We start from the raw sequence: 26,718 nt of genomic DNA, 5'->3' as shown, positions 1-26,718 counted from the left end.
TGTGCCCCCTGTTCAGTCGCAGCCTCACCTCAGAATTTGTCCCTACCGAATGGCGCACTGCTATAGTCATTCCTCTTCATAAAGAGGGAGCGACTACAGACCCTGGAAATTATAACCCCATTAGCCTGACGAGTCTGATATGTAAGGCTATGTAACACATCACCATGGACCTAATTAGCAAGGATATAGGGAATCTCCAAACTCTAGATCCCATGCAATTTGGTTTTGTGAAAGGTAGATCATGCCTGCTCAACCTGGTTGACTTCTTTGAGTCAGTCACCAGAGCTGTGGATGAGGGCAAGGCAGTTCATACAGCCTACCTCTATCTGGCCAAGGCCTTTGATAGCATTCCCCACTAGAAATTATTGATAAACTCACCAAACTAGGCATGAACCCCTATATCACTAGGTGGGTTGCAAATTGGCTCACAGAATCCACAGTGTGAAAGTAACGGACTCAGTCAGACTGCCGACTATTCACGAATGGAGTCCCACAGGGATCAGTTCTGGGTCCTCTCCTGTTCAGCATCTACTTCGCAGAAGTCCAGGCCAACATGGAGGGACACTGGCTGACCAAGTTCGCAGATGACTGCAAGCTGGGAGCCATTATTAACTCCCCAAGTGATGTAGACATCCTACAGAAAGGCCTCACTGAGACCAGTGGCTGGTGTCGAAACCATGTCCTTAAGCTTAATGCCAAAAAAATGCATCTGTCATCCCCTTTGGGAAAAACTCCGTTCCCACTAATTACCACATCGATGAGAGCCCACTGAACACTGAAGGTGTTATTAGAGATCTGGGGACACAGGTTGACAGCAACCTCTCCTTCGACCACCACATTGCCACTGTGGTCAGAAATTCCTTCTATGTGGCACATCTCAGTACCAAGGGTCATCATCTCTCTCTGCTCTTCACTCATTAGGCCAGTCATGAAATATAATGCCCCATTTGGCATGTACCTCACTAGACAGATGCAACAGCTGGAAGGGCCACAAAAGCACCTCGCAAAGAGGATCCTAGGACTTAAACACATGTCCTACATGGACAGACTCAAAAAAAAAAAAAAAACTCCAGCTATTCCCTGTCTCATATCATCTTCTAAGAGGTGATCTCTGCTTGACTTAAGCCATGTCTGACCCAACTCTGTTATAAATGCTACATCTAAAGAAATCCCAATCCCTCCACACCACACGCACCAGAGTCCTCAACCTCTCTACCACAATCAACAGAACATGCTGGAGGGACAGGTTCATAACCCAGAGACTGCCCATGATCTGGAGTAGACTTCCCATACATGTCAAGCAGAGCACCTCACTGGCTCTCTTCAAGAGAAATCTTGATGAGCAGATGGGAAATAGAAAGTTCACCCCGGGGATCACTTAAGTGGCTCTACTTGATAGAGGCACTAGGAACTAACATTGGGCAGCACGATGTCAGGGCACTTCTATGGGCTAGGCTTGTAAAGGCTCCAGGGCCATTAGCCTAGTACACACCTATGAAAACTGGAATTGAGTTCTTTAGAAAGGGGTAGGAGCAAACTCCATAGGAAAAAAATGGAAATTGTGAGAACAATACATGCAAGGGAGGAATGAGGCCTAAAAGGCAGCAGGACTTAAGTGAGCTATGTAATGTTTGAGTGAGAAAGATTGGGTAGATTATAAGTGATTTATAATGTTTACAATTGGGAGTGTGTCGGTATGGTTTGTGATGTAAAATGTTTGCGACTAGGATTGTGTTGGTGTGATTTATTTTCATTTATATAAATGTATAATTGCCAGTCAAGTCAGTAATGGTTTAGTGAAGATGTTTCTTGTGTGGAAAAAAAAAAGCAAGAATTGAATAATTTGTTACATTGCTTAGGCTGTGTGATATATAGCAGCATATGTGAAGTGTAATGTTTGTTAGTATAGCATGATTGCATGTATATGAATATAAATTTTGCCTGTGTCACAAGTGAAAATTCAGTAAAGGTGTTTGAAATAAAACAAAATTCCCCATACTAAAGATCCCATCAACAATATCAGTATGGAACTAAAAGCTACTATTATCGCTAGTAAGGCAAATAATGAACTTAATTGTCATTGGTTTTAGATGCTATTTTAAGTTCTTCAGTAATTATGTTAAGAAACTAAGACCTAGCACTCACTAGTGTTCTGAACTTTTATCCAAAATTGGTACCACCTACTCAGACCCAGGAGAGACAGTACATGTACTGGCAGACACATTTAGTGCAGGCTTTACCACTGAAGCAACTACCTTAAGTCCAGATATTCTTCAAACCCTTCTGATATTACAAGAGAACATGTACTCAAGGTGCTGTCTAAAACTAGAAGTTATTCTTCCATGGGACTTGATAATTTACTTGGATGCCTAATAAATAGCACCAAATAAACCCTTGTGGAGCCCCTCCTAAAAGGGAGTAAATAATTTGTCCCCAAAGTATAGTGAACTGCAGGTGTGATGCTCCTACACAAGGGCAGCCCTTCTACTGACCTTGGGAAACTGCAGACCTATTAGATTAGATATTCTGGTTTGTAAAGTCATGGAGTGCATCATATCTGAACTGTTATCAGAAACCTTATCAGGCTAGACCCCACAGCAGTTTGGTTTTGTCAAAGGAAGATCCGGCCTACTCTAGTTAACTTTTTCGAGGTCATGCAAGCTGTAGGCATTGTTCATTCTATTCACGCAGTTTATTTGTATCTGGAGAAAGGATTTCACATTCTATCTTATGCTGGTATTGTGAACAAAAGTGCCTTAAAAGTAGATCTTTATGTGGTGAGATGCATTCACAGCTGGCTGAAAGATAAAATCTACACAGTTAAGGTGGTAGGTGCCTCCTCAGAAGGTATGAAGGCAGCTAATGGTCTGCCCCAGGGAGTTCAGTAGTGGTATCCCTCCTTTTCAGTATCTGTCTCTCATTTCCAGACCAGGAGTTAGGGCCTTTTGTTTAACTAAATTTGCAGATGACTACAAACTAGATGTTTTGTTAAATCTTCCCCTGAAACCCATTTATTACAGCTGGCAATAATCTTGGCTAAAAGTAAAACAAGTATAGCATTGCCACATTTGGTAAACGGCTGTCTCCTGTAGTATAGCCAGTATTCTTCTCAAAATAATGTAGTCCAGATCTTGGACCCTGGATTAATAAGTCCTTTCCCTTCCTTCCCTTGTTTCTTAAGTAAATAAGTTAAATTGTGCATTGTTTTATTTAACACAGCAAAGTACTACGTATCCTAGAGATTGCCCCATCTCTGGAACAGGCTTCCCATCCATGTGAAGCAGAGTTCCTCCGTAGCTCAGTTCAAGTGCACTCTGGACAATTGGATGGGGAAACTTCATCCCTGGTTTGGTACCTGTGTCTCTAATGGACACAGGCAGCCTGCAAATGGTTCATCTCCCAGGCCCTAGCTTGTAAATATTTCATCTCCCAAGCTTCTGTTTACACTTATCAAGGGTATCAGAACTTGATAGATTTGGGTTGCATGGCTAGGCTTAAAAAGGCCCTTGTGGTCAGTAGCTTGGTAAATACCTAGGAATATATAAGGTAACTGGGGAGATAACTACTTGAATTAATATTAATTTGCCACAGTTTCAAACTTCCATTATTTTCACTGGACTCCTTGCCAGTTTCCCTTTAAAAGTTAATTTTACTTTGCCTTGTACATTGCTATTGGGTCCGACTGTTGAAACCTTTCATAATTAATTGCTTGCACCTGCAGAGTTATTGTCTCCAGGTATAAAAAAAAATGCTAGTTACTTTGCAAATGGAAGAAAGAATTACCAGTTTTCATGCTTTTCTCATTTTTCAAGCATATCTGCTTAAAAGAACTGTCTGTAGGTTTATATGTTAATACAAGGCTGTTGATCCAGTGGACCATTTGTAGTCTCATCACTTGTCCCATTTAAGGGCTAGAGGGGCCACACCAGGGGGTGTAGTTGTGATTGCCAATCCAGTCTTCCATGTTATACTTAAAAAGTCATGGAACAACTTTGTTTAACCTCTAAGTAGTCTATTCCATAGCAGAGGTATTCTCTGTGAAAGATAACTATCCAACCAAGAGCTCCTACTTATGTTTTGATGGAAGTTTAGGTCTCTTGAGAGGGTGTTTAGGGTGGTGGTAGTTTTATGGATGTTTAGAAGGTTATATGGGACAGGCTGTTTTGATGCTCTGTATTGCAGACAGAGATCTCTCAATAGTCAATAAGAAATGGAATGAGAGTGCTTTAAGTTCAGTCAAGGTATCTTAGAGGACGTGTCCTTGATTTTTTTATTTTTTTTGGTAAGTAAATTTTGTGGTCTCATGAGCTGGGTCCTATGCATAGCCAAGTACATACCAAAGAGGGCATTATATTCTTTTATTGGTCTAATAAGGGAGGTGTGGAGGGGAACAATGATTTTCTCAGATCTAGAAGATGTGCCTGTGATCAGTCGGGCAATATAAAAGGATATGTCATCCTTATAACTTTTGAAGTATTCATAACATGTGCAATCTCTTGCCAAGGATAGCTCAACTCCTGGCCAGTATACCAAAGCATTCACATCCTCCTAGTGTCGTATGTGAGAGATATGCTCCCAGCGTAAGTGTAGAGAATAAAGGTGATGGTATGCCCCATGCTTGGATCTTCAATGCCACCAGTCCAAATGCCACAGTTGAACATCTGTCCGAACACCCTGCACTGAGCTGTTTTTTCCCAGAGTCATTTACAGGTAAGTGCCCACTGGGGTTCCTTCTTTTTCCTCCTTTACTTGTGTAATTAGGGTTCATGTTGTCCAGGAATGGAAAATGTCAGTGAGTGAGGCATATTCTCCATAAAGACCACCATGAGAAGTGTTTTTTCTGCCTATGAGCTTCATCCAGTCATACCCAGTGTACCATTTTGTCAGGAATTTTGTTCCCAAAATGCTTCATAGCTATCTGTCCTCTTTATCCATTTATCTTGAGAATCACCATCTCAAACTACTGACCCAGAGTATTATGGCTGAATCCACCCACCCTGAGGACAGCTCTCTCTTAAAAAGAAGACCAAAACGTCTTGGTCTGACTCTGCTGCTGTCCAGCCTTTGCCAGATGTCTCTCTTGACATGATTGAAGAACCTGAAGACAGTCCCTAGAGCTAAAGGACCCTCTGTTCAGGAAGTGTTTACATTTCTCTGTTTCTTCCTCTCGTTTTCAGTTCTGTACTCTTCCCTTTGGTCTTTTGATAACCCCAAGGGTGTTCTCCAAATGTCTGGCCCTTGTCCGTTGCATTTTGCAGGCTTCAGGGAATCTAGATGTCCACATATCTGAACAAACTACTTTATCAGGCTCCCCCTCAATCCAGGTTTTTATAAGGTCGGCAGTTCACCATGCTCCTTCTGTGCAGTGTTGGATTCAGCATCAGTTTTAAGAAGTCAATTGTGATTCCTCCTCAAGATCACATTTTTCTGGGTTGCAGAATCCAAACCAATCTAGTGTTGTTTTTTTTTTCCTTTTCCCAAGGTTATGTCTTTGACAACCTACTTCCAATCTCTGATTCGTCTTTTTCAGAGTTCAGAAATTCATTGCATCTAACATTTCCATGCTCCTCTTTGCCAGGCTTCATATGAAGATACTTCAGTGGTGACTATAGATGATTTGGGTCCAGCATTGCCACCCCCAGGAGTTTCCAGTTACCCTACTTCCTTGTGTCAAGCTCAAGTTTCACTGGTGGCTTCAGCAGGTGCCCTGCAATCTGGGACTGCCTTTTCGGGCACCTACCCCTCCTCAAGGGCTGTTCAGACTGTTCCAGTCTCTGGCGGTGTGCCTCTTCCAACAGTATGAGGGTTCAGGGTCTATGACCTCTTCAGCAGAGGTCAGACCACGTCAACATAAAAGTAATGAGGGTGCTTATTCTTGCTCTTCTGGCCTTCCATTCTTTTTGGTCTCCATGCCCTATTAAATGTATTTGCAGATAACACAGCCATGTGGTACATCAACAAACGGGGGGGGGGGGGCTTAAACAAATCTTCTTTGCAGACTAGCCCTTTGTGCCTGAATTATGCTATCCGAAATGGGGTAATCCTTCAGGCAGTTTACATTCCTTCAGAACACAGCTTTGTGGCAGACTGCCTGAGTAGGTCCAGGACACAACCTCACAAATGGATGTTTCACAGAGGTGTTCTTGGACATAGTACATTGGTGGGATATTCATCAAGTGAAAGTTTTTGGCTCTCCTCTGAACAGAAAACTTTGTCTTCTGTTCCACATACCCAAGTTCTGTGACTTAGTAGACGGACACCATGCCCTTTTATTGGAAAGGGATGTTCCTAAATACTTCATTCTCTTCCTGTACTTCCCAGGGTCCTGCACAAGATAAAGGACGACTCCCAAGAATCTTGCTGGTGACTCCCTTTTGGCCCAGACAGCAGAAGTTCTCCCTTCTCTTTCACATCGCCAAGGGCAATCATCTCAAGTTACCTAATTGAATAGATCTTCTCACAAGACAAGGGATATCTCATTCACCACACCATCACTTGTCCCTTCTTCAAGTGACACTTTGGGTGATAGGATTTTGATCTCATTTAGATACCGGTTTTCTTGGGACGTGCTTGGGGATCTGCAGGAGGCAAGGAACCCAATACCAGAAAATCATATATGGCTAAGTGGAAAAGATTTTCTCTTTGGTGACCCGAGCATCCCCAGGATCCCTTCTTAGTGGGGGTGGGGGTCCCTTTGGTCCTTTCTTACTTGTTTAAATTGCTCCATGCTGGCTTAGCATATTCTTTTGTTAAAGCTCACTTGTCAGCAGTCTCTGCTTGTCTGCCTTTGAAACCTATCTTTGGCCTTTTGTTTTGAGTTCAAACAATTCCTTAAAGGTGCCCTTCATATCAAACCCCCAGGAAAACCTATCCCTCCCTGTTGGGGTCTTTTATTGTATGAATGTGGTGGATTCCTAGGTCACTGTCCAGCATTACAAGTCTGGAGGTGAAATGGTTTCTTAGGAACACAGATATTTCTTTTACCAGCTGCAAAGTCCAGTTTGGTGTTGGGTTTGAAAGAGTGCAAGGCATTAAAACCCTGCATTGTTGGGGTGCTTTATAACAATGCATATATCAATATTTTCAAGGATAAGGAATGCCTGTAAGTAGTGCAGTTTTTTATTTTGGCTTCTAGCACTGAGTAGTGCATCTTTATATGATTTCTGATTGTGGTTTGCTACGTGGGTAGTATGAGGAGACTGACCTTGCCTAAAAAAAGCTTGTGTGGGGGAAGAAAAAATCTTAACATATGGAAACCATGAAGGGAGAGATGCAGAGCATCCTAGCAAAACAACTGTGGTCATTAAACATGTCATCCTAAGATGCTATATACTGGATCTCCCTAGAATGACTGCAGCAGTCGTCAATATTTAGACTGTTATCTTTTGGCTTTGTTGTAACATCGTTCTTGACAGTGATAGGATATGGTCATTACTAGTTTCACTCCTTTTCCTGATGCATATTCGTGGAGTTCCATCATAGTCTCCTTCATATAATTCAGGGAGGATTGTCTCAAGTCATTCATCCCCATTTGCACAATGATCAGGCCATGTGTACCTGGGATGAAGGGATTTTGAAGGTTTTAGAGATGCTACTTATCTTGGCTCCCAAGAGGCAAATAACTGTTACCCTGTCTTTGCTGCGTCTGATCAGTGGAGCATCTGTCAGTGGAGTCAGCTAGAACCAGGATGTTGCCTGATGAACTGTCATGGTTTTGCTGCTTTGGGGACGCCTGTGTTAGTTATGTGATCTCTGTCAGAGTGAGCTGCTTATTGCTTATGGGCTGTTGATGCTGGGTTACACACAGGAGGTAAATTTGAAGGTTTAGGCTGATACGTAGGCTTAGGAGGCTTTGATAAAAAAACATTTTAGTGGCATCGGCATAAAACGAGTTAATGTTTGTAGTCCGTGGATATTGCATAGGTGTGGATGGGGGTTAAGGCAGTGTTGAGCTCACTGTATGTAGCAGGCTGAGAAAGAGGGATGCCTCCAGTTGATTTAGGTATTTACACTTCTCACAGTCATTTGGTTTTAGTAGGAGATGATTATCTGTGAGCAGGCAGCAGATGATATGCTGCTTCAGGTTCTGTATACCGGCAGTAGAGGAGGGGGTTGTGTATTGAGTCTCCATGAATGCTGCTAGATTTAAAGTAGTCTTGGGTCCTGCGTCTGCTGCTGTCACCTCTTCCCTGATGTCAGGTCGTCGGGTATAAAAGATGCAGCCGATGCCATTTTATTTAGTTTTTCTTGCCCCAGATGTCAGGTGCCCCCAAAAAGGTAGGCTAAAATTATGTAAATAAAACATACATGCACCAAAATAAGCTTTACCTTCATCTATAAGCAAATACACCACCTAGGTTGTATAGATTAGAGAAGTAAAGATAAGTTCCAGAAAAGATAAGGGGGATGGCAGGTGGGTAACCTGGACTGCAACAGTGAATACACTCGAACATCTACATTTATGGTAAGTGTACACAACTGTACTATGTTTCACTGTTGCAGTCATTACATTTGTGTTGAGTCCCAAAGCTATGGTTGGGGGGCTGGAGCTAAACAGCATTAGGAGCAGCTATGAGGCCCTGCAGAACTGCAGTGGCAAAGCCTGCCCTGGATTTAGAGTAAAGAGGCAGATTGTAATGTTTTGTAAAGGTATGCACTGAACTCCAAGTAGCAGCCTCCAAAATGTCCTTGGTTGGTACTCCCCTGAGAAAGGTTGCAGAAGTGGCTGCAGCTCTGGTTGAATGTGGCCTAATGCCCTTAGGCACTGGTTTGCCATGCTGTGAGTAGCAGAAACGAATGCAGTGACCTATCCACTTTGAAATAGTCTGCTTGGAGATGGCCTTTCCTTGTGATGCTGTGGCATATGCCACTAGTAATTGCTCTGTATTTCTGAAAACTTTAGCGCCCTGCTCTACCCTCATAGAATTTTTTCTTGTACTTCGCTTAAAACTGGGAAGTGGTTTCTCGGTAGCCTGTGTGAAAGTGACGGCTCCCTGTGCTTCCTGAGGAGGGAGGGCTTTCTGTGTCCTCAGGCAGAGTCTAGTGCATTCCAGGCCTCCCTCTTCTCCCTCGCCCTGTGTGCTTCACCGGTCGATGTGAGGAGACCCGGATCTCCCCGCAGGCTATCGAGGAATGCAGTCAGGCTCACCGTAGCCTCGCCGAGGGGGACCCATAGCTCGCCCTTGATCTGACCGATTTCCTTCTCAGCCCACCAGGCCCAGATGACAGCAAGCCTGTTTGCCTCCCTCCGGGAGGCCGGGGCCCTTTTTCAGGGTGCCGGGCCTCTTTCTCACTCCGCTGCCTCTCGAGCAGCTGGAGCCGGCCTCCGGGCCTGGGGGAGGCCTGGGATCGGGATCAGGTACTTCGATCCCACCATGCCCTCGAAAGTACGCTGCCGGGATCCGAAGGAGCCGGGCGCGAAGCCGATCCGGGGATCGTCGCTCCTTGGGCCGCTTCAGTCGGAGCGCATCGCAGCTTCGACTGCTTTTGGGATCGCCGCTCCATCCACTCCCTCGTCTTTCCCGGGTTGGGCCGCCTCGCTCCTTTGGTCGAGGAGGCGCCTCTTCGCTTTTGATGTAGTCCGAGGGTCCTGTGGCTCGACTTGTGCCTTTAGAGGCCCGCCCCGCCTCCCTTTCTTGCCTGCCAGCCGCTCTCATCCAGCCCCCTGGGACAGAGGCCTTTCTCAGCTCCTGCAAAAGGAGGTGGAGTACTGCTGCTTGCGACTTACTGAAAGACAGCCCCCCAGAGGAGGCCTCGCAGCATACGTGCAAAAGGAGGAACATACATTCTCCCTGTCTGCCCGTATGTCTGGTGGGAGACCATTTAAGGGGAAGCCTCCCCACGTCACTCGTGGTCCCAGTTCTCGGAGACATCAGCCCGTCTACTTCTTGGAGAAAGTGGTCTGCCCCCCCTCTGACGAAGTCCGTGGTTCACCCTGCACGTAAACGGGCCTGCCTACCTCACCCATGTTGTAAGATGGCTCCCCTGGGTGACTCTTCTGAAGATGGGCTGTTTGGAACCGGAGCCCTCCTGCTGGAACCACTCAGATGGATAAAACTTTCCACAAGGTCAGCTGCTGATGGACCATTGGGAGGAGGAACTGGCCTGTAGATGCTAGTTCGGGATGATCGGCCACCTTGGAGCGGATGGCTCAGGATGTGAAAGCATTCCAGTCAACGAGCAGTCTTAATCCATCGTGGATGGGGGAGCTTCCATTCAGTTCGCTTAATCTTTTCCACCCACCTGTTCGCCATTGGGCACGCAGTCACTCTACTTCTAGGACCTAGGCTAGGCAGCATGCATGGCCTGGATCCATTTCGGGACAGGACAGAGAGTTTCACTCCACCAAATGGCCACTCTGTCACTGGAGCGTCAGGCGCGGCTACTTCCCGCTTGGCGAGGGCGCCATGGGCAAGAACCTCTGTTTGGTTTGACCGCTCGTGTGCCTGCGCACTGCCATTTTTCTGGGCTCTTTCCGGCTGCTTAGAACGCCTCTCGCTGATGGTTCTCCAGGTTTGGCAAGACTGCCCACAGACGCTGACCCAAGTCGAAGGCTCGAAGATCGGAGCCCGTCGTCAACTGGGCCAAGGGAGGCAGAGGCAGGAGGACAGGGAACCAAAAGGGTCAGAAGGGGAGGCCCAGAAACTTCGGGCAGGGGGAACCTTCTGTTCTGGCAGGCTGCCTTCCGTGGGAGAGGAGGGGAGGGAGGACGCTTCCTAGAGGCCAGTCGGGCCTGAAACTTCGGACAGGGGGCCTTTCTGAACGTTCACAGGCAGCGGACACTCCATCCGATTGCTCTATCCTGGGAGGTCGTCAGATCGCTGGGGCACCTAGCCCAAAGGTTCATACCGACCGGGCTGGTTCTCCATTCAAAGGGAGGATATCGCAGCAGGCTCTCACCATCGGCTATGAATCAGGAGCTAGACGCACCCCACCCCCGGTCCCAGAGCGGAGCAGGTAGCACTCCGTCTCCATCTTCTTAGAGAAACCAACATCCATTCGCAACCAAGACAAAATCCCTCAGGGTCTCTCTCTCCTGAACCTTTAGTGCCAAAAAGAAACAAACCGAGACCAACTTTGACCTCATGCCTGAATCTGGCTCGAGATAAAGAAAAATTCAATGGTCACTCTACACCTATTCTCGCCTCCTGGGAGAATGCCACTGATGTGCTCGGAGGATCTCACCGCACTACCACTACCACATCCTAATGGAGGTCCGGGTCCTTCCTTTGGGGGTGTCCGCTGCCCAAAGTACACTACTCAGTTCGGGCAGTTCCAGCGGCCCACCTGAGGCTTCAGGGGTGTTTTACCTCTTTCCTAGGCCTGCTCTAACCCACCTGAGGCTTCAGGGGGTGCAGGTTCTTTCCCTACCTGCTCCCACTGGCATCATCATCCCCAACAAGGCATCTACACAAACCCGTAGACTCCTTTCTCCATCTTGCTCCATTTCTGGGCAAGGCAATAAATACAAACGGACCCAACCTGGCACCCACTACTGCTGTAGGAGTTGGTTCTGTGACTAGACACAAGGAGTTCTGTGCAGCCTTGTTCTGGCGGACAGAGTTCTATCCAAGTGGCTCCAGGTGCGGGCCATTCTCCATTCATTCTCTGTTCTGCCCTCTACAGTCCTGAGTCATACCAGGTCCTCCCATTCGGCTGGTAGTACCTTCCTCTGGCCAGGCTCTCATGCGATCCTGCAGCTACCTGCAAGGTACAGTGGCCAGTGCCTGCTCCACCATAACTCCCCCATAGCCTGGCCCCCCACTTGCAGCCGTCTCTCTCGCCTACCGGGCCCACGATCTCCACGTGGGCCGGCCCTCAGGTGGCTTGCAATCCGGGCAGAGTGACCAACTGAGCGGTGGAGTTCGCGTGGGAGGCACTGCATGGGGATGTTCTCCAAGGCACGGAACGCATTCGCCTTTGGGACTTCAGGCGATTCAATTCTAGAGATGATTGCAGTTCAATAGCGAACAAGGTCTTACCCTTTCTTCCTAGGGGAACAAGGTTTGTCAATCGATAATCTGTCTGTTGTCTGGTGGGCCAAGCAGCGGGAACAAGGTCTCTACCTCTTTGGTTTGTGAGGCTACAAGAACATAGAATGGCACTGACACCAACGCGGTCATTCCTCACGCATACCGAGTGGGCCCAACTCAATGGCGGATAAGCTCAGTCGCATCTTGAGCATATTCTACGAAAGTGGTCTCTCAATGCGATTTTAGCTCTCGCATACACGCACGTGGGGAACCCTTTTTTACTACCTCCCTTGCTCCCCTCAAACACCCGCGCGCTATGTTTTTTCACCCACCCGTCTTCTTGAGGTACCTGTAGAGTTCTCTGGTGCATGCTGCCACTTCTTCAGAAAGCCTCGGTCCACTCTCTCTCTGTTGTTGCAAGTTCTTTCTCTTGCCTCCTATGGGTTCTCCTTTGATTCTCATTGTCCTACCTTCCCTCGACAGATCTATCTCCTATGGAAGGTAGATCTCATTCATCCTGCTTGATCCTCCATCCTGCCTTCCTGACCTATCCCTCAGCTCCCTGATGCTCCTCCGCCTCTGGACAGCTTGAGGGTTAACCCCCATGTCTAAGTTCCACTCTTTGATAAGGAAGGCCGGTATCTTACCCGTAAAGGCTATTTTGTGAAAAGCAAATGGACATCCACTAGAAAGGCTTACCAAGGTGCCTAGACGCTTTCTTCATGGAGCGGCACCTCTCTGATTGATTTTCGGTTTTCTCCAGACAGTTTGATTTTCAACTTCTGAGCAGGTGCAAGTTCAACTGTCTATCAAAAATTTCTATGGCTATCATTTCTACTCATCAAGCATTGGTCTTAAAATTAACCAAAACTTACAAGCCAAATTCTGCAAAACTCAGTTCCCCCTACTTCTCTTTTCCTCCTCCCCCCTATAGCAGTTCCTCCTTGGGGCCTTTCCAGCCTCTCTTCGAGCCCGGCCTGCCCCTTCGAAGCCTCGGCTACAGTGGACCTTTCAAATTTAGCCTTACAAGTTTTATCAGCCAAAGCCAGCATTACATCAGCCAACTTTATGCTTGAACTCAAGCTCCTTCAGCTAAACCTCCATTCCGCTCCCTCCTCCTCCAGGACCCAGGACTCCTTCCTAAAAAAATCCTCTAAATCTAACATCAATCAAAACATCAATCAATCCATTTTCCTCAAGTATGAAAACAAAAAGTATGAAAACAAAGGTGAATAAGACTAACACTCACTGCAAGATTTTATTTTTATCTCCAACAGGACCAGGACAGCTGGTTATTCCCAAATTTCGTTGGGCCGTTTTGCAAAAATTTCAAAAAGAAATTTCCATTTCCCAACTCAAAGTTTCTCTGTCTGATGCATTTTTCACAGTGCATTGGCTTGGCTTGCGTCAGGAAGGCCCGGAGGGGAGGGTGCTCATGCCACCTCGTCAGTATTCACCTCAGCAGCCAGCAGCTCTAGGGAGGCTAGGGATTCCTCTGATGATGTTTCTACATTGCAGCTATTCTCATTCATCTCATATCTCTTTATTTCTCACTATAAGTTGATGGGGCATCCAGGGGTAGAGCATCCTTTGACGAATATCCTTCCATGATGGCCCACATGGCCTAAGGTAGCTGGGGACTCTGGACCACACCACGGTTGCACAGACAACAATATCCTACTAATTTAGAGTTACGCTAACGCTCCAGTAGGTGTATTCATTGTCTGCAACTTTCATCCTGCCCCATCCCTCTCCCCCTCCCCTTCAGTTTCCTTTGCCTGCACCTTTTTTGTTTTTTTTTTATATTTATTGTTGCTTGGCTGATCTCGATCTGAGGTCATGAGGGGGCATTATGGGTGAGGGAGGAGCTGAGAGCTTGATCCATAGCTGGAAGGGAAACCGGTTCGGATCGATCTCAATATCGGATACCTCCACAGGGTTTGCAGACAATGAAATACTACTCAGATGGAACGTTATGGTGAGTACATAACTTCTAATTTTGTTCAAATAGAATCTAAGTTGTCTGTGTAAGTCCAAAGAATGCAGAATTTTCTCCCCCTTGTTCTGTGGATTTGGATAAAAGATTGGCAAATGAATTGTTTGGTTAAGGGCTACACTGGATACTACCTTGGGCATAAATGTAGGGTTTGTTCTCAGAGAGACCCTGTCTGGATAGAAAATTATAAAGGGTTTCACAGCCATGAGAGCCTGTAGCTCTGAAACACGTCTTGCGGAAGTTATTGCTAGGAGCAGAGCTGTTTTCCAAGATAAGAACTTTATGTCCGCAGTAGCAGCTGGCTCAAAAGGCGGTGAGGTGAGTTTTTCCAAGACATAATTGAGGTCCCATGCAGGTATTGGCGTTCTTGGAGGCCTTAAGTTTTTGGCTCCTCTGAGGTACTGCCTTAATAAAGGATGAGAGAAGAGTGGTGGCTCTGTATTGTAATGAGCCAAAATGGCAGAGGCATGGATTTTAATTGATGAAAAAGATAGACCTTTGTCCAGCATCTCAGTTAAATATTGTAAAATCTGAAGTATTTGGGACAGCTGTATCAGTTCATTGAGCTTGGTTCCAAGAGCAAAATCTCTTCCATTTCCCAGCATAGGATTTTCTAGTACTAGGCCTTCTGGCTTCTAAAATGACATTTATCACAGCTTTACTGAGAGGTGTGGTTTGTATGGCTACATTATCTGCCATGCTGCCAGGTTTAGGGTCCTGAGTCGGCTGTGCAGAATCTGATTGTTTTGCTGGGACAGTAGATGAGGAATTTGAGGTAAGGTCCAGGCTGGGCATTGGGACAAGTTCCTTAAGATCGGATACCAGTACTGGCGGGGCCAGTCTGGGGCAATCAGAATCATTTTTGGTTTCTCCTGCCTGACCTTTAGGAGTACCTTGGGGGAGGAGAGGAAGTGGCGAAAAGGCATATACTGATGGATTTGTCCAGTTGAAAGATAAGGCGCCAACATTCCAAGCTTGTCTGTGATAAGTCCTTGTGCAGAATCTTTTTAGTTGATTGTTTTGAGGAGAGGCAAATAGATCTGTGTCCGGGCGTCCCCATTTCATTGTTATCATGCTGAAGACTTGTGGATCCAGGTGCCACTCATGGGGATCCATGAGGTTTCTGCTTAGTTCGTCTGCCAGAGTATTTTCCTTTCCTGGCAGGAATTGTGCCTGCAGATGAACTTGGTAAGTCAATGCTGTGTCCCATAAAGCCATGGCTAGTCTGCACAGGGGGTAAGAATGAGTGCCCCCTTGCTTGTTTGTGTATCACATGACCGTGGTGTTGTCTGTCTTTATCAGTAGTTGTCCCAGATGAAGTAGGTCCTTGAAGGTTGCCAGGGCATTTTGAACAGATAGCATCTCTTTTTGATTGATATGTAGATGCTTTTGGTTTGTGGACCAGGTGCCCTTAATGTCTCTTCCTGCCATGTGTGCCCCTCAGGCATAATCTGATGCATCCGTCGTTAGGCTCTGTCTGGCGGGGGGTAGTGAGAATGACTGTCCCTTGTTTTGGTGACAAGCCTTTACCCACCATCAAAATTCCTGTTGCAGGCAAGGAATTAGAGTAATCATTGTTTCCAGGCTGTGGCAATGTTGTGTCCAGACACTTTTTAGGTGGTATTGAATTTTCCTGATATGCAGTCTTGCATATGGAATTAGTAAGATGCAGGATGCCATGAAGCCCAAAGCCTGCAGAATTTTTCTTGCAGATAACTGGGCCTTTGTTGCCATTTCCTTGAAATAGGTAGTCAGTTGCCTTTGTTTGGAGTGAGATAAGTCATCTGGGCAGTTGTATTTAAGCTTGCATCCAGGAGTATTACCTCTTGTGAGGGTACTAGTTTTGATTTCTTTTTGTTGACTGTATACCCTAGGCATGTTAAAATCCATATCACAAAAGTCAGATGTAGTAGAATGTAATGACTGCAACAGTGAATACACTCGAACATCTGCATTTATGGTAAGTGTACACAACTGTACTTTCCTTGGGCTTGGTTATATGTTCGTTGTAAGCCTGCATTGCCTAGTGCAATTGGTACTAGGGCTGTGCAGATCAGTACAGCTAATAGGAGGCCCATACAACTCAGCACAAGCACATAAGTAACTTGCTGATATTATAAGAAGGTACCTTTCCTATAGTGTAAGAGGGGAGGGCTATCCTTTTACTACCCAATGGAATTACTACTAGGTGTGCAGCTATACTCAGCACCACACAGTAAATACAACAAAAGAACCAATGAAAACTAGGTGAAATCTGAAGCTCAAGTGCTGTTATCACCCAATGTTTGTATCAGTCAGGCTGCCTGTCAGGTAATTGTAATAAGACTACCACCCCTGGCCAAGCAGCTTTACTCTAGGCAGTGATTTAAATAGAACAAAACATTATTAAAGTGTATCTAGTAGTATCAGGCAAGGCAGTATTAGATGAAAACTAAAATAGTATAAAACGGCTCAAAACATCTAAAACAATATAAAATTAAACAGAATATGCAAAAACAGCTAGAATAGCTAGACAGCTGAAGTAGAAACAAAGAAAAGTAACTTTCATGGCTTTTTTCTCTTTAAGCTGTAAATGAAGCAGCTAGTTAAACCGTGAGATCACATAGATGATCTCTCTGCAGTCCCTTTAGGAAGACGGGCTGTGCTGGGTCACAGTAAATACAACAAAAGAATACAAAAGAACCAGTGAAACTTGGTGAAATTTATCTAGTAGTAGTAATTAGTCTAGACATCCAGCTCTATAAAAACAGGACTGTATTATCTTTTAATTTTACATATATGATTAATACACTTGTCTCCCCCTAGCAGCCCAAGACCCCTACGTTGTGTTTCCTTGCTTTTTTCCAACCTTGTCACACTAAACTAATTCTTTGGTTAATGTATGTAACCGAGAGAAATGTTTGAAAAGGAGCAGTCAGTTTAATTCACCTGTGAACCACACTTTATGTTCAAACAGTTGTGTGACAAAGATATAAGGGCTACAATCAGTACACCATTGGTCAAACCATGTTTTAATTTAAGAAAAAGATGAAAGAGAATTACTAATAGACATTGTGAGTGATAAAAAATGAAGAATTATGAAACCAGACAAAGGTGTGTTTGTGTGGGGGTGGGGGTAGTCATTATGGACTTGATTGACTACAACAATAAAATGAACGCTGTATCGCTTACTGATGATTACATTAAAATTTCTAAAAATCATGTCCTCCCCACGGTCGAGTGGCCTCCGAAAGACATGCTTGAATGGGCATGCCTTGGCTGAAGGTTGGGCGTCGAGCTGGCAATAAAAATCGACTGCCAATCATTAGTGAACCGGAGTTCCGCTGTGGCGACCCCTAACCAGGAAAAGCCGAAAAGACAATTCAGTGGAATATAGCTTATAGTAAGATTATATTAAGATTGATATGGAATTGTATGATATGTTAATGCAGGGACAAATTAATAACGAGGAGTAGGATTACTTGCATGACAGTTGTCCAGAGACTTCAGGGATTTTCGGTATTCCAAAAATCCACAAAAGTGAAGCGAACCCCCCCCCCCCCCATTAAGACCTATAGTTGATGGCAATAGAAGTAAAACTTAATTTCATCTTAAAGTTTATTGACCATTGGCTTAAGGAACCGGCTGCTACTGTTTCACAACTCTGTAGGGATTCTTGGGATTTCTTGAATAAATTATCTGAGGTTAGGTTTAACCAAAATGATCTATTGGTTACAGTAGATGTATGTAGTTTATATACTGTTATTCCACACCAAGAAGGTTTGACATGGTTTGAGGACATTTTAGTGGAATGTCAGTTACTCAGCCAAGACCAAATTAATGTATAGGGTAGTTTGATGGACGTTGTGTTATCCAATAACTTCCTGTATTTTGAGGGTCAATTGTTTAAACAAGCTAAGGGTTGGCAATGGGGGCAGCTTGTGCCCCCAGTTTTTCCAATTTAGTCAAGGCCTTTTGGAAAAAGAATTGTGTTCAATACCCCTTATGTTCATGGTTTTTCATTCTACATCCGTTTTAAGTTTTAAACAGTTAATGGAGAGAAGCTCAAAGAATGTACGAGGTGGAGAAAGCGGTAGAATAGGTATGTTTAAGTACAACCATTGCTCTATGTGTAAATTTATATCTATGGGGAACACAGTTACACTTAATGGACAGCAGGTTAGAGTGTATGGTCACTTCAGTTGTGAAACTAACTGGGTTATTTACACTGCATGGTGCCTTTTATATAGCAAAAACTGTCAGGAAGATTAAGGACAGGATGTATGAACATGAACGGGACATCAGGAAATGTAGGGAATCAAATGCGTTATTTAGACATATAAAGGATTGTTCAGACCATTATTTTAAATACATGGTGATTGAACAGTTACAGAAGGATACACAAGGTAGAATTATGGAGGAACATTTACTAGTCAGGGAATTATTGTGGCAATTGGAGTTAGATACACAAATATTCACAGGGTTTAATGAAGCATGTTCAGTAGCACCATTGTTAAAGCTTAGAAGTTTAGAAGGTTAAACTCAATAGTAACTAAATCAATATGTTTTATGTACTATATTTGTTTTAGTTTGAACTGTGAGTTATACACACACACACACATAAATATTTATTACATGCATTATTCATTTATGCATCTTTTAGGTGCCTAATGGTGTACTGATATTGACTACTTTTTAATGTGCGTCACTTTAAATGTTTAATTGTCACTAATTTGTGTCCAACAGAGTATATAAGGCGGGTAATTTTATTGTTTCATTAGTTCTGATAAAGTCCTGTTGGATGAAAGCGCTTAACTACTGGTGAATTAAGTTGCAGTTTTGTTTGCCTCGTGTCCTGGTGTTTCCTTCTTGGTTACTGGTTTGGTGTTCTTTTGAGGTCCAGTTCTTACTCTAAGTGTTATATTGTATCATAGAATCATAGGAAGTTACTAGGCTATTGGCCCTGAGGCCCTTATAAGTCTAGCCAAGAGTTTAGCCCATGTTTAGACAAGTCAGCACCCAATGCCCCTGCCCAGCAGGGCCACAGGTGGAATCCCAGGGGTGTATTTTCTGTTTCCCATTCAATTATCCAGGTTGCACTTAAAAAGGGATAATGAGGTACTCTGCTTGACACGGAGAAGGGAGTCTATTCCACAGACGCAGGAGTCTGGGACACAAATCTGTCCTGCCACCAAGTCTTATTGATGTCACAAACTAGGTTGAGGTCGCGCATGTGGGTTACTTGAGTGAAGCTTGACTTGCGGATATGCAGCAATTCCATCAAGGCAGAGTCTGAGATTGCTTTGTATGCCAGACAGAGATCACTTCTTAGAAATCTGTATGAAACTGAGGTAGTGGTACAGGGCTTTTAGCCTGTCTGTGTATGGTAGATGTTAGAGGCCCTGGATTCACCTGGGGAGGAACCTCTTTGATCTCTCCAGCTGCTGCATGTGCTTTGTGAGGTACATGCTGAAAGGAGTGTTGTACTCAATAATGAGCCTTATAAGGGAAGAGTACAGGGATGTTATGACCTCCTTGTTCCTGAATGAGATTCCGTTACTTATGTGGTGGGCTGTGTAAAACACTTTCTGTACAACAGAAGCAACATGGTGGTCAAAAGTCAGGTTGCTATCAACCTGGGTGCCCACATGCTTCACAACTGATTGATTGCGTGCTTAGGAAGTTATTAATGTGATAATTTGTGAGGATGTCACTCTCCCCAGAGGAGATGATGAGGCATTTTATGGTATTTAGCTTGCGGCCATGATTTTGGCGCCAGTCATTTGTTTGGGTGAGATCCTCTTGGAGGATGTCCACATCACTAGGGGAATTGATGACAGCAACCCAGCTTGCAGTCATCTGCAAACTTGGTCAGCCATATCCCACTGGTTTGGACTGCACCTCAGAAAAGTATATGCCAAATAACAGAGGCCCCAAGATTGACCCCCTGAGGTATGCTGCTCATTACAGGTCTGCTTGAGGTGGCTTCCCCTATTTTGACTAGGTGGGTTCTATCAGAGAGCCAGTTTGCTACCCATCTGGTAACATATAGATTGATGCCTAGATGAGAGAGTTTATCTATTGTGCCTGAGTGGGGAATAATGTTGAAGACTTTGGCCAGGTCAAGGTAGACGGTGTGCACTGTCTTCCCTTGTCCATGGCTTTGGTGACAGTCTCAAATCAGTTGACCAAATTTAACAGACATAACCTCCTCCTAGACGAAGCCAAACTGTGTGGGATTGAATGTTTAGAAGTTGCCAATGTCCTTGTTGATGAGATCCATGGTAATCTGTTCCATGGCCTTGCAGATCAGGCTAGTTAGACTGATGGGTCTCTAGTTCCCCGGATCACTGGATGCTTCACCTTTGTGCAAAGGGAGACTGTGGCTGTCCTCCACTCAGCTGGAATGAAGCCGGTACTCAGGCTTTGGTTGATAAGGGCACCTAATGGTGCTGCAAGGTCCTACCTAAGTTCATGTAGGATGCAGCCTGGGATGTTATCAGGTCCCATGGAGGCTGTATTTTTTTTCTTTGAGAAAGCAGTGATGAATTGTTCCCTAAATACAAGGGGGAAGGGGTCAAGTACTGGGGATGTCCTGATTTACTGATGTGGAGGCAGAGGGTTGAAGTTTTTGCTGAATCTGTCAGCCGGCAAGTTGGCTATATCGACGGCATTTGTGTATGTGGTGTCCTTGACCACCATTTCTGAGCAGATTTGGGTGCTTCCTTTTAGATTGCGGACATATATGAAGAAGGCCTTATGATGTCTATAGTAGATGTGGCCAATTTGAATTTGAAGTTTGCAGGATTTCACTAGTGCTCTTATTTGATTGTTCAGGCTAAGGAGAGATTGCTTCCAAGTGGGCACCTGCTCCTTCTTGGTCCTGTACAGCAATTTTTTCCTTTTGTTGTAGAGATTATTTATTGCAGATGTCCACCAGACAGGTTTACTCTTCCTTGTGGAGAATGATTTTTGTCGTATCAGGTATTCCTGATTCCATGCATCTATATAAATGCTTGTATAGTATTTTGGTGTAGTTTTGGACATTGGTGCCAGTTCCTACAGAGGGGGAGGGGGCTGTGAAGCTGTTGTGTACCATCCCTCAGGAGGTGGTAATGAGCTTTGGAGAAGTTTGTTTGGCCCTAGCTAGAGGGGGGTTGGGGGAGATGGTGACTTTGAAAGTGACCGGTTTATGGTCGGATTTTACCAGGGCAGTTGATACTGTAGAGATGCTGCAGAGGTAACTCATGTTAGTTAATACCAAGTCAAATATGTTATCACCTCTTGTGGGGGTATCAACTTAGCTGTTCCAAAACGTTTGCATTGACAAAATCGAGGAATCTCTGAACATTTGTGTTCTGGCATGAGTAGTTCTTCCCATCTATGTCATCTGCATTTAGTTTGTGTGTGGATGCTGGCTTAGGGTTTCTGGTTTTCAGATGGTAAAATGGGAGGTTCCCAAGTAAAATATTAAATTCTTTGAAATAAAACATTTTCATGAGTACAGAATACCTCTTTTTACTTTCTTAGTAAAATAAACTCTGTTATACAACTGGGACCGTTCCTCATGAGGAATGTTCCTCATTTTGACTCTGAAAATGTTAATGTCCTTCGCAGTTTCTATTCAGGGCTAAGAAACTGTAACTGATTTCTATGGAAAACAATCATATTAACTTATCAAACTAATGTTGTATAACTACAGAATATATTTTAATCTTTCTGTGAGCTGAGTAGTTGAAGTTGTTAATCTGCTATTAATACGTATTCCACACTATGAGAGGTAGTATTCCACACTTTGTTGATGGAAGGTTGAGGGCTATGACTGGGACTTGATTTGTTTTACAAACATTTCAATTCAGCTGTCCAGAATTTCATAAAATGTCCAGATTTTTATATTTGGTCTACTTCGGATCAAATTTATAGTATTCTGGGGTGGGTTTGTCATAATGATTGAGGTCTTCACTTCATAGACACAGGGTATGGGGTTGATTATGACCTTCAGGTTATTAATCTTTTGAGCAGATCATTAACAATCAAGAAATCATCTTTTCACTTACTGGTAACATGCAGTAGGTGGCTCACTTGCATTTCCCTAAACTTTAGGTTTAGCCATACTTTACCTAGGGTTAGCTGATCTCCTCCTGTGTAGCCTGTAACCTTTAGCGCGGCCGCAAAATAAACCGCAAACTAATAAGCTTAGTAACTAAGCTTATTAGTTTTCTGTTTATTTTGCGGCTAAGCTTATTAATTTGCAGTGCCCCTGTGAGGAAGCCGCGGCTCCCCAGGGCGCCGTGGCGCATACTTTGGGAACCCCTGTGCTAGCCAGATTGCTGGCGTACTGTAGAATTTCTGTCTTCATTGCTGGCATGTCAAAGTTGATTATTGGCCTGGCTACTGTAAGTGCTGACATTGGGTAGAGTAAGTAGTGTGTAGATTGAGCACTAGATGGCTTATGTTTTCAAAGTTGGGGAGTATAGGCATGAAGAGTTGTGGTACAGCCCCAATATTCTTATGCTGACACTCCTGATGTACCACTTAAAAGATAAGGCCAACCAGACTTTAGTTTTCCCATAAACCTTCATTCACATGCAAGCCCTTAATGATTCTAAGCCACAAAAAAATATTGCCTACATCGTGACTGTATCCCTAGTCTTGATGCCCCCTTCGAACCTCACTCTTGCTTCATTTGTCTAAGCTAGCTGTTCTTAATGGTATTCTTGGAGAAGGGCAATTCTGAGCATTGGGATGTTGACCTGATTATGTGAGCCAGGTAATGCTTTGCTTGGAGTGGAGTTGGTAGCAACTTGTGAATCCATAGATACAGTGCTTGCCAAAATACTACTAAATAACACTGCATGAAAGCAAAGATTGTGACCTACTTGTTGAAATTGCTTACAGTGAGCAGTCCATTTTTTTATGATATTTTGTTTTCAATTGTAAACAAGTCAAATAATTTACAGGTTGCATGCTTAGTGTCTTGGACTTAGCTGGTTATGGAAATCTTGTAAAAATTGTTGACTTCAGAATGATGGTACTGTACTTTGTTCCCAAGCTATTGAAGCATTTTTTTTTCTGTAGTAGACTTCATTTCTGTTTTTGATAATCTGCATGTTTCTATTGGAGAGCAGTTTATCTTGGTACTTAATTGACAGGTTTCAGGTAAGACATAATTAGTCATTTGAGAGATGCTTCCTGACTAGAGCTGTGGGGTAAATTATGTTGCAAATGCTAAAAGGAGTACTGGATGTACTGCCATACTTGAGTCATATGCTGCCTTAAGATTGTATTGCTTGAAAATAGCTGCTATATATCTCTTGGTGGAATGTGTAATGCAGAAGGGCATTCTTTTTTTATTATCTTGTACATGAAAAAAGTTAAAGCCGTCTTCCCAGCAGTCTAACGTATAACTATTTATTTCAGGAACTTGGTTTTGGGAATACTGAAAGATGTAAAGGATTTACAGCTCATCTCATGAAGCTGCTGATCCAACAAAGGAGGGCACTGACCACGTTAACAGAGCAGTGGGCTTACCTCAGGTAACCTTGTGTATGTCTTCCTTATTTATGAAACAAAATGTGCGACTTACATTTAAAATGACTGATTAGACAACAGCAAAGTTTGGATGGTCTGTCAGTTAATAGAATGTATTCATCTTTTTGAGGACGTCTGTCAGGATGTCATGTCATTGTATTATTAGCTTGGTTTGTGCAAGAAAAGCTTTTATTTGTGTAGTTTTAGTGTTGTGTCCTGGACCAGTCTTGGCATTATCCTTATGGATGCTGGAAGATGTTTCTCAAAGTCCAGTCCAGCAATTCTGTAGATGTTTATCATTCACACCTTCTCAGTGGCATATGGGTTTTATGCTTGCACAAGCCCATGCTGGCAGCTTTCCAGAGCTTAGCATCATGTCCTCTGACTCCATGTGATAAGGGATCCAAGTTCCTTCCATTGGGGAAGCCTCGTCATTTGTTCAGTCTTTTAGTGCCAGCTATAGGACTCTCACTTTTGAATTTCTTTGGCAGTCTGCATTTGTGGATTACAGCTTCAAGGCTCAGATGAGATCCCTTTGGGAACTTCCCTTCCTCTTTATTATATACGTTTGATTTCTTTATTTGGAAACTGAATGTAATTGAATCCCCCTTTGTTCGACATCTGTTTATTCAACAAAATGTAGTCAGCTGCACATATGGTCAACAGGTGTATAAGATCACAATAGATCGTGGAGTAGGGAAATTTGCCCTTTCTCCGAGATTGTGCAGTCTTGGAGTTAATATATATAATTAGCAGGGGGTGGGAGGAGGCTTGCTTGCTGCAAAAAAAAAAAAGTTTGTTTTGCATAAAATGAGATTTGAGGTTGACCTTGCAAATGTCAATATTTGGCTCATTTTTCTTTTTTTTTGTAGATATATATATATATATATATATATATATGAGAGAGATGCAGATATAAATATATTTAGATATAGGTTTATAGATATATATTTATAGATATGTAGATAGATGTTGATATGGATGTATATCTGTATATGTCTATCTCACACAAGCCTGCTAAAGCCATTTATGTATATTTCCAGTTCACACCATAATGACTTATGGCATCCAGACCTTGTTTTTGGGCCTTGATTCTTTAACTAATTGCCTTATCAGTTAAAAATAGGCTGTACTAGAAAGTCCAAAGAGTTTACAAAATGGCACTAATTTCTCTGCTGTAGGATATCCTAGATAAACAATCACTCATTCATATTTTCATATTTGTTCGTATTTTCATAACTGAGAGCCCGGTTATTGAAGGGCATGGTGGGATACAGTAAAATGCATCATCAGATTCCTTTTATATCCCACTGTAACTGAGATGTTGCTAGTTATTTATTAATTATGAAAATAAACATTTAGCTATTTAATACTTAAAAAAATGTGACAGACTGTTGCGTAACATCAGGTGAAACCTTGCATGTTATTGAAGAAAACTGTCTTTGATATTTGCACTGTTAAGTTGCACATCTTGGCTATATTCAGTGTTATTTGTATTGCTAATTATACAAGTAAGCATATGTTTTTATATTTCTGTAAATAATTCAATACACATGCATTCATATAGGAATTGTCATATGAAAGCTTATTCCTGGTTAACAAAAATGTTCAACAATGTAGGTAGAACAGTTTAAGACATGACTGAAAGTTTAACAAAAATATAATTTGGAGTTTGTACACATTGTAATATGTTATGCTACTTATGGAAAGACTATGAATGTACAGACTATTACTGCAAATAATACTGAAAGCATTGCTATTTGTACAGTTTTAATGACTTTATTGTTCACAAAATATTTACATTTGTTTATCTTGTGCTTTTTAAGTTTGTTTCAGAAAATGCTCTAAAATGCAAGATGTGCATAGGGTGCTAAAGGTGTGACATTCCACATCACATAGGTGTTTATGATGTATATAAAATAAGTGTTAATGTGTGCTAACTTTTTATTTAATGAACTGTTCACTACTACTTTTAATTTATCTGGAAATTCTAACTACTGTGTTTGAATGCTTAGTACTGCTTTTAAACAGTTGTACAGCTTTTCCAAAGTGTTTTATGACTTGTACTAGGAAACTGAAGATGTTCTGTAGTCCGATCTCACCTTCATTCTTACATATGGGATCGGAGCCGATCCTCAGCTCCAACTCGGCCTATTTACAAGCTGGAAGACTTCTGGTTGGCTCGTGGCTAGGTAGGTATCCCATGGTGCACCAATACAATCCCCAGATCTTGTTTGCCACGTCGACTAGTTTGGTTGTGCTTCTTTTTGGCTCTGGCTAATTGATTGCATTTATTTCCACTTTTACAAAGATTTCTTGGCTGTTTAGTTTAAAATAGTTAAATATAGTCAAAGCTGTTACTGCTTATAGTAATCAGTTGGCATAGTTATTGTTCTTAGAGTTGTCAGCTTTTACTTGCACCATTTGATGCAATTTTTGGCCTTTGGCCTTTTCTTACTTAGTTGGTATCCTGTGTACTGTTTTTTTCTAGATTGGTAGCATAGGCGCCTTTTTGCGCACTGTTATTCTGTGTGTGTTGATGCTAGAATTTTGGCAGTTTCCGCTTGTTATTTAGCCTAGTTAATTAGCTTGTTAGCTCGTTGGATTGCTACTATTGTTAACAGAACTACGTTCTGTTTGTGCTTGGCATAAGCCTGAATTAGTGAATTCCCGCTCATTACTGCGTTTCTGTAGAGTGTGCAATACTTTCTAACTTTCTGGGTCTGTTTCAGTTAGATGACCCTATCTCTTCCTTGCCCGGGCTAAGCCTGTTTAACTTAGAGGACCTAGTCCTCGTGGTGTCTTTTCCTTTCTGCAAGGCTAGGCCCATTTAAATTAGAGGACTTAGTCCTCCTCCTTCCCTTTCTCTGTGTGCGTGTGTCCTATTCCGCAGAATGTCTAAAGAGGGTAAGGCTCATAAGCCATCCGGCTTTAAGAAGTGTATTAAGTGCTCTCAAAAAGTGTCTAATGGATGGTCATGGTAACTGCGTTTACTGTTTAGGGGCCATCCATTTACAGGAGACCTGTTTATTTTGTCATGCATTTAGTCCTAGGGTGTTGCAGGAAAGGAAGAACAAGCTCATCCTAAAAGGTAGTCTTAAACACTCCTCCAAGGAAGATTGGTCTAGTTCCTCATCATCCTCTAAATCTACTAAGGGAAAGTCAAAATCTTCTAAGAGGTCCTCCCCGGCACCGGCTGGTGTCTTGGAGCCACCTCTTAAAGTTTCAAAAACAGACAAA

General features: G+C 43.3%; 1 protein-coding gene across 1 annotated transcript in view; it reads left to right on the top strand.

Moving 5' to 3' along the window:
- The window catches only part of MDN1 (midasin AAA ATPase 1), a 3,484,183-nt gene that overhangs the window by 2,666,794 nt on the left and 790,671 nt on the right, over positions 1-26,718 (top strand). The window contains exon 78 of the mRNA XM_044071809.1: positions 23,368-23,483. Coding sequence (XP_043927744.1) covers positions 23,368-23,483 — 116 coding nt within the window. The remainder of the gene's footprint in view (positions 1-23,367; positions 23,484-26,718) is intronic.

This window comes from Protopterus annectens, chromosome 1.part0 (genome assembly GCF_019279795.1).
Source record: "Protopterus annectens isolate FY-2018-M chromosome 1.part0, PAN1.0, whole genome shotgun sequence".
Taxonomy (NCBI): domain Eukaryota; kingdom Metazoa; phylum Chordata; order Ceratodontiformes; family Protopteridae; genus Protopterus; species Protopterus annectens.
The sequence above is the reverse complement of the archived record's forward strand: the minus strand, read 5'-3'. Positions and strand labels throughout refer to the sequence as shown.